The 9,161-nt window shown below is 37.3% G+C and overlaps 1 protein-coding gene across 1 annotated transcript in view; it reads left to right on the top strand.

Moving 5' to 3' along the window:
- The window catches only part of ARHGAP18 (Rho GTPase activating protein 18), a 212,631-nt gene extending 211,304 nt beyond the window's left edge, over nucleotides 1-1,327 (top strand). Inside the window, exon 15 of the mRNA XM_006885031.1 lies at nucleotides 1,227-1,327. Coding sequence (XP_006885093.1) covers nucleotides 1,227-1,327 — 101 coding nt within the window. The remainder of the gene's footprint in view (nucleotides 1-1,226) is intronic.
- The last annotated feature ends 7,834 nt before the right edge of the window (nucleotides 1,328-9,161 follow it).

A 9,161-nucleotide genomic window follows, 5' to 3' on the forward strand; every position in this document is an offset into this window, starting at 1 on the left:
GCCAGTCTTTGGAGAGGGACATCATGCTTGGGAGGGTGGAGGGACAGTACAAATGAGGAAGACCCTCAATGAGATGGATTGATTTAGTGACTGGGATAAAGGGGATAGGTGTGTCAGAGAAGTAAGATTGGCACAGGATAGAGCAGGGTTTAGGGCTGTTGTACATAGGGTCACTATGAGTCGCAGGTGACTCAGTAGCACATAACAACAACAACAACAGCAACAATGCAAGTTTTTAAAAACTACTCTTCCATACACTGAAGTCACATTATTGTCTTATTTAAGGCCAATATAATACTTTTGCTTTTGTACAATATTACATATTTTTAGTACAAGCATAAATTACTTTTACCTTACTTGATTTCCTACTAAATTACACATATTTGTACATATATAAATATATTAGTTTTATCTATCATCTCTATCTATCTATAATCTCTGTATCTCTATTATCTATCTATCTATCTATCTATCTATCTATCTATCTATCTATCTATCATCTTAGTAGAGGAAATGGACTCATTTTTACCAAGGCTTATGTGTTATTTTACCCACTTGAAATTATTAGCATAGTAAATCTTATCTCTTGCTCTTGAAAATTTAACCTCATTTCTTTCAGTCTCTTTCTTGTTTGACTTTTGAAACTGGTAATGGTTATATTGTCAAGCTAGAAATGAAAACAATAGTAATTGAAATTATTTTAAGATAAGCTTTGTAGAAATGTTTTTGTTATTTCTTAACAAACAAGAAAAAATCAGTAAATATTGAAAGCTGAGTGCCGGAATGTGAAAGTTCATTCTTCATGTGCAAATAAACCTTAACTAAATTAGAAATTTTTAACTCTATTAGTAAATATTAACATAAATTTACTTTTCATTTTGGTATTCTATATTTAATATGCAGTGTGATTTCTTGCTTAAGTGGATTCAAAACTGTTGCCATTCTTAATAAAGATAAAAAAGCCTTTAAGAACTCATTTCAAAACACATTACTCAAAGTATTTTCTACATTGTGAATTAATTTTAAACCTATTAATTTAGAGAAAGACTACTAAATTGACTTCTTGAATATTTGAGTCAAATGTAACTATCTTATTTTGGGAAATAGGAGAAGATAAGAAATATTTTGAAACCTAGGACTTCAGAGTTTAAACTATTATGTTAATGTTTCAAAACTGCATTGCATTGTATTTATTGTGTGGAACTGATAAAATCCCTGTCTCACAGGGGAGCGCTGCCTCGATGATGACACATACATGAAGGACTTATATCAGCTCAACCCCCATGCGGAGTGGGTTATTAAGTCAAAGCCATCACAGAAAACTTAACAAGCTGTTGATAAACGTAAGGACCGACTGACTAATGCTTGCTGCACCAAGAGTGGAAAGAAAAAAAAATGACAGGACTCTACTATTGTTCAAATGTACTCCACTATTAAAATGTGACACCCGAGCCTTAACAAACTTTCAGCTTTGTGCTGCTGCCAGAATTACGGGCGTTGTTATTATTGATATTGTTATTATCAGAACACCAGTGTCTTTGGAGAAAGAGGAAAAGGTTGTAATTGGCTTTTGGAAAATGTATTTTGTGAAATATGCCCAGATGTGACATCATTTTTGCACATTTCAAAATAAATTATCTTCTCTCTTACTTTTTCCCCCTCCAAAATCATACATACTATAATTTGTGCTCCGTCTTTCTCTTTCCTGTCTTTTCTTCTCATGTCTCCCTTTTAGCAATTAGATTTGCTTCTCCCGAAAGGACTTCTTTGTAATACCAGGGTGGCCGCTTGGTAAGCCAGGATATCTGCAAGTATACTGAATTCAACAGTATTCCTGTCACTGTGGGATGTTAATATTCATCTCTCTGAAACATTTGATCACACTCCTTTCTGACATCTTGTATGAGGTGATTGGGATATTTTTCTGTTCATCTGACATAGGTTCACAGAACTGTATCCACTATCAAGAAATAGAACTGTCAGAAAATGCCAATTATTACTGAACTATTAAATGCTTATATACTAAGAATAAATAAAATGTATCTATGTGGATTAAGAGCGTGAAAGCCAAGTTGCTTAGTGTATGCTGTACTCTTCCAAATGGAATTTTGAAAGTCATAGCTGGCTTTACCGATTGTCTTATTAGCTTTATAAATATGCATCATTGTAGAATTCAGTGACGACAGGAGAATGTATTCTACTTAAAGAGGGATTTTTTAAAGAAAAAAAACCTCATAAATAAGTCTGCCAGAAGAGTTATTCTTCTGAGTAAGACACAGTCTCATACGAACAAGATTTTGTTTATGTACTTATTTAAATAATCAGAATAAATTTATTAAGATGCTGTGCAAAGTACTACTCCCAGGGATTTTAATGCACAAACCATATTGTGACAGGAGATGTATCTCTGTACCGTAAATAAGAGGAATGGAGTAAGAGAGAAATGTTAAATATTTTATGAGTTTAGAGTGTAGTAAATAAAAGGTAATGTAAATGAATGCTGCACAAACTGTGTTATGATACTTTTAGTAGTACTTTCAGAGAAATGACACATTCTCAGATGCTCTTGATGTCGCTCTAATTAGGAAAGAAAATGCTGTTAATGAGAACAGTTGCAAATTTTTAGCATAGAATTACAAGAGCAGCCTGTGGATATGATCACTTAAATAACTTTGTGGTGATTAGTGCCATTGCTTTTTTTTTTTAATTTAAAGAGAATTTTATAATTAAATGCATTTTTCTAAATTATCTTCTCTTGGAATTATTACTTTTAATCGCATGTGTGCACGTATTTACTAATGGGCTCCCCCCCCCATCCTAAGCCATTTCTATGACGTTTTTTGCTCCTGTGTAATTTTTAAAATGAGGAGGCATGTGGGAGATATAAACGTCTTTCCCTCCTTTGCTATCTTCCTTAAGCTCACTTGTAATCTTTAGGACTTTTCAAAACACACCATTTACTGTTCCTGATTTTAAAAAATATGTAATAATTTCTCAAATCATGTTTTATTAATGGTTTCATTTAATGAACACAAGATACAATATAAAATAACAAAATTAAGTGCTTAGCATTGTTTAGGCCTGCACAACTTCAAAACCAGCATAGGATTGAATTGACCGTTGTAAAAGAAAACATTTCCTAGAACATATGCTGGGCAATTTTCACCATGTTTACTAGCCAGCTAGTAGGAAATAAAAAAAGCAAAACACAAGAGATTTTCAATGATGACAATATGCCAACTCCTGGTAAGTAAAAATACAATTCTGAGTCCCTCTTAAAATTTAGCACTCAAATTCATTGACATTCAACAGCATTCCATTATTAAAGAAATTATGAAATCAATCCATTAATCAAGAAACATGTTTTTCCTCTAAATTTACAAAGTAGAAACTTGACAATTTAGAATTTGAATATTGTTTTTTAATATTGTTGTTATGTGCTGTAGAGTCAACGACAACTAATAACAATTCTACGCACAGTAGCTCTGAACTCTGCTCTGTCCTGAGCCAATCTCACTGTCTCTGACACACCTACCCTCATTAATTACCCCAGTTACTGTGTCAATCCATCACATCTGGGGTCTTCTGCACTGTTATGTGCCATGAAATTGGAACAGATTTATAGTTAACCTCCAGTGGGTTTTCAGAGCCTATAAATTGCATGGAAGAAGATTTTCCATTTTTTTCCCCTTTGAGGAGCTCGTGTATTGACGTGTATACCTTAGTATTGGTAACACAACTCCTTACCTGTTAGGCCACCAAAGCTCCTCTGAAGTATTAATATCCCAGTCACTCAACAGCACCTACAACAACAAATTACTAACCCAGATGCTTCTCCGGTTATATTGTTCCTCTAGTAAATTTTAAATCCCAGGGCAATTCTGTTTTTATTTATCAGTATATAAGTGAAAATAAAAGTGAGAAGTGTATTTTCCCTAAGACTCAATTATTTTAACTATTAAGGGAATTTCTGTGAAAAGTATACCTGGGTGTATGGTATTTATTGGGGGGGGAAGTGGGATAATATTTTGGAGGTACTTGCTCTTTTCTGAAGAATATTATTGTAATTCTGTACATGGACACAATCTTTTCTGACAACGGCAGTGTAAATTCCATGCTAACATAATGTAGGAAAATGTGGTCTTTTAGTGACTATTTTTAAATATGACTGCATTGTTTCACACTCCTGCATTTTCACCGATCTGTCAGTAGGTGGCAGTATTGGTAAGGGATTTGCTTGTATCTAAACTAGGAGGCTTTGAAAGTGAACTTGAGTTCATAGGTAATTACAAGGCAACAAGGTAAGAAGAGCACTGCACATTTCTCATTTGGATCACTGTTTCTGAAATGATAAGTCATATTTAACTATGATGTTTTCACACTTAGTCTATTAGTCTTTTATCCTCACCCCAGCAAGTGAGAGGTTTTTCTGACTCACAATTTGTTATTTTGCAAATAAGTACTTCAAATAGGATTATAACAAGAACCTAGACAGTAAATTATAAAAATTAAAAAGGTCATTTAAACTAAAGTCATATAATGTAAAGGCAGAGGCCTTTATTTTAGTGTTGATGTGTTCAATTATTCACACAACAGGGAGCTGTTGTGGCCCAGTGGCAAGGAGTGGTCCCAAAGGCACATGGTTCATATCCACCAGCTGCTCCGTGGGAGAAGGACAGTCAGACTCCTTCTGTGTGATTTACTTTCCATGACAAATCACTGGAGGATCAGCCTTGGGTCGGTTCAACAAATATTGATTGGTTGTCTTTTATGTGGAATGGGAACCCTGGTGCATGGTCCATAGTCAGTTCTGCTGCTAACTTGAAGACAGTGCTTCTCTGGAGGATCAAATCCACCAGCAGCTCCTTGGAGGAAAAATGGGCATTATTGTGATTTGCAGCCTTCAGAAAATCCGCTGGAGGGTGAGCTATAGTCAGTTCTAATCTGAAGGCAATGAGTTGAGTTGACATATAGAAGGCATGCATTCCAAAAACGGAGAACTCATAGCCACCAACTGGGGACCAACTCACAGCTGACCCCCCACTGAATTTGCCAGGCTGTACATCATATGACAGGACAGTGCACATCTTTTTCTTGAGAAGTTGCTAATAGATTTGAAACCCCAGAGAGGATCCACCATTAGCTTGGCAGTGCAATTCCTTATAGTCTATACCACCAGAACTCCCTGGGACACATTCAGCCAGCCATTGCCTTGGAGTCAGAACCCACTCGTAGCTGACCCTCCAGTGGGTTTTCAGGGGCCATATATGATATGGGAGGAGATTGACTGGCTTGCTTTCTCAGGGCATCTAGTGGACTCAAACTGTTTGCCTTTGGGTTGTCAATACAACTCTTTATCCACTAAACCACCAAACCTTGCTGGAGATATATTAGTGAGCTAAGTAATAAAAAAAGTCTTGTTCTTACGGAGCTTCTGCATACCTCCTTCGTAGACGAGATTCAAGAGTTCATTCTTGGACAGGTTGAGCTTGAGGTGCTCCTTAACTAGTTAGCTGTGTCAAGTAGTCATTTATATGAGCAGGATTCAGGAGCAAGTTCTGGGCTGGTGACATTTATATAGACTTTAAACTTCTGGTGAAGGGACACAGATAATGACTTGCATAAAGTGAATTGATAAATAACATTCAGTAGTGTACTTAAAGGTGCAAAAGACACACATGCAAATGAACAAAGTAAAAAAAAGATCAGGGCTGGTGGGCTCGAGGGATAAGAATACTGGTGTTTTAAGCAAGGAAGTCTCACTGAATGCGTAACGTTTGAATTAGACTTGAAGGGAGTGAGGAATTTGCACAAAGGTGTCTTGGAGAAGAGCATTCCAAACAAAATAAAACTAGAATAAAGTTCCAAATACAAGTGCACGCCTGGATACTAGTGGGCTCTGCCAGTGAAAGATTCTGATGAGGCTGAAGAGGTGATGTGAGGGTGAAGGTTGAAATCTTGGAGGACCTTTTACTGGGATAGCTATAATTTATTGTTCACTTTTAGACAACTCTTCAAATGAAACAGGACACTGTTGGTGAAAGTAAAATAGCAGTGGAATTATAAGTGGTCAGATTCTGGGCGTGTTTTCAAAAGTATGAAATCAAGAATTCTTGTATAAAGAATTATCAAGAATGACTAGAATAATCAAGGAACACTTAGGATTATGGTATTGCCAACAACAAACCTGGAAGAGGAAACTGTTCTTGAAAAAGAAAAAAATCAGGATATGTTCAGTTTGGGGTGTCTTTAAGGTGTCAAAGTGGCAATGTAGCATAGGATGCACACGGGAAGTTCATTAGAGAGGGTTGGGCTGGAGTCACCAGAGAGTGCATGGACTTTAAGCTTGTATCATTAGCTTGCATGAAGTGCTCAAGGTGCTGAGAGTAGACAGAGAAGAACAAAGACCGAGGACGAGCCCTGGAGCTGCCCAACATGCTTGTTAATTACTGTGAAATTTATTCCAATTCTTGATGACCTCATTTGAGCCACCCAGAAACTCTTTTTAACTATCAGTAGGGGAAGAAGAGAGAAGGAACAATAGATGGAGAGCAGGACCTTTGAGATCACTCAAGATTGTGGTATCACGAAGGGATGGTAATTGTTGTTATTCACAGTCTTAATGAATTGCCTCTAGAGGGAGCTCTGTGGCCTGGTGTGAAGAAGCTGTACTGTAATCACAGACGCATGTGGTTCGAATCCACCAGCTGCTCAATGGGAAAAGGATGAGCAGTCTCCTCCATGCAATTTATTGCATCTGAAAACCCACTGGAGGGTCAGCTGTGAGTCGGTTCTGACTTGACAGCACACAACAACAACAAACAACTAATGGCTGCCTTAGGACTGAAACCTGAATGTATCCCTATTGAGGTGTTTATTGGCTTTTCTGAATAATTTACGTAAAGGAATAGGTCTGAAATCCAGACTGTAGTGGGGTTAAGGGAAAATAGGAAAAGAATGAAATAAAATTACTGTAGACAGCTCCTATGCAGGGGTCTGATATGCAAGAGAGGAAGCTCTGGTCTGTAGGGAGTTGTGCTGTAACCCAATGGCCATGCCTCTCTCGTAGTTCAACTCGCCAGCAGCTCCATGAGAAAAAAACGTGCACTCTCCTCCTGTCAATTTACAGCTTCGGAAACCCAACAGAGGGTCAGCTAGGAGTTGGTTCTCAATCAGTGGCAATGAGTTGAGTTGGTAATATGCCAGGAAGTGAGTCGATTAGAACAGCAAGCAGCAGAGGACGTAGCATGGCCTATATAGAAGATCCTGAATATTGGATACTAAATATTTGCATTTTAGTAATATTTTGAGACAAGATTACAATCATACTAACGTCAGATTTGTTGGGTTAATGTACAAGTTGCCTAACCTGCGTTTATGTTCTACTTGCATAATAAGAAGAAAACCACTTTCATAGATTCTGTTCTGAACCATATTGACATTTAGGACTGATAATACTATTTCATAGGGTTTCTGAAGCTGTAAATTTGTATAGCAGCAAAAACTCATCTTTCTCTCATGGGGCATGCTGGTGGGTTCAAAGTGGCAACATTTTGTTTACCAGGCATTCTCTTTAACCACTACACCATCATGGCTTCTACTAAGAACAGTAGGAATGTTTTATCTCTTGGAGATTTACTCATACTATAAGGTGGCATCTGAAAATTGGACAATGCATTAAAATGACCAAAGAAGAATCTATGCCTTTGAATTGTGGTGCTAAAGAAAAACAGTAAATAAATATTGCATGGACTGCTGAAAGAACATTCTACGGACTGTCTCTGAAGGAAGTACAGCCAGAGTCATGCTTAGAAGAAAGGACAGTGGAGAGGCAAGGACAGTGAAAAATGGTCTCACATACTTTGGACATGTTGTCACAAGGCACTAGTTCTTGGAAAAAACCATCATGCTGGGAAAGATTGATGTTCTGAAGAAGAAAAGATCCTTAACGAAATGGATAGACATGGTGACCAATAATGGGCTTGAGTATGTCCGAGATCGTGAACATGATGCAGGAGAGGGGAAGGTTTGGATTGGTTGTTCATAGAGTTACTATCAATCCTAGTCAAGTGAACAGCACGTAAACAGCAGAGAGTGGCTCCCAGACTCTGGCTGTGTGATCTTAGGGAACTGTACTACTAACCCAACACACAGTAATGATTTGGTGGATCAAATCCTCCAGTGCATCTGTGGGAGGCAGGTGGGCAATCTTCTTCCTTGTGATTTACAGCCTTGGGAACCCATTGGAGGGTCAGTGATGATTTGGCCCCAACTTGAAGACAATGAGTGGAGATGGCTATGAGTTGAAATTGATGACAGTGCTTTATTTTTACTGTTGAAATATACTATATTTCAATGAGTTAATATAAACTGCTTAGCAGAGAACTCATAATAAGTATTAAACAATAAGTATTTAAATTACTAGTATTAACATTATCAGAGCTAAGCCTTGAACTCATCTCATAACATTCTATGGCCATAGTCTTCATCTATTTTAGCTTTAATTGTTGTGGTTTTTCTGAGACTTTGATCTTTCTTATTCCTTGTGAAATACCAATAATTGCTTTTCTTCTAGGTCACGTGGCTTTACGTCTTGGAATCTGGATATCACATCCAGCCTTACTCTTTTATTTGTGGTCTGACATTTATTTTATGGTGTTGTTGTCTCTGATTAAAAGGGATTCATATGAATCCCTTTAAGGAGGTCTGGTGGCCTAGTGACAAGAAGCTACACTGCAATCCCAAAGGCACGTGGTTCAAATCCACCAGCTGCTTTGCAGGACAAGGATGGGAAATCTCCTCCCATGTGATTTACTGTCTCTGAAAACCTACTGGAGGGTCAGCTATGAGTTGGGCCAACTCAATGACACACAAAACCAACATGAAACATTAGAACCCTCTTCCCATTACTCCATTTCTTAAAATATCTGTGACAGTTTTCATATATTATTTGCACATGTACCTGCATTCTGCAGAAAAAACAGGTTGTTTGCAAGAAAAGTTATTTATTTATTTTTTTTTTTTAATTTCCAACTGTGACCGCTAGCCTTGTCACAAGCAAACTTTTTATCTTGGCATTTCCAGTCTTGATATCCCAGTCAAAAGAGTGTAGGTAAATGTCAGAGAAAGTCCCATTCTCTGCTGTCTTCACTTCCTTTTTG

This window comes from Elephantulus edwardii, unplaced genomic scaffold, assembly GCF_000299155.1.
Source record: "Elephantulus edwardii isolate Elephantulus edwardi_28Jun2011 unplaced genomic scaffold, EleEdw1.0 scaffold00039, whole genome shotgun sequence".
Classification (NCBI taxonomy): domain Eukaryota; kingdom Metazoa; phylum Chordata; class Mammalia; order Macroscelidea; family Macroscelididae; genus Elephantulus; species Elephantulus edwardii.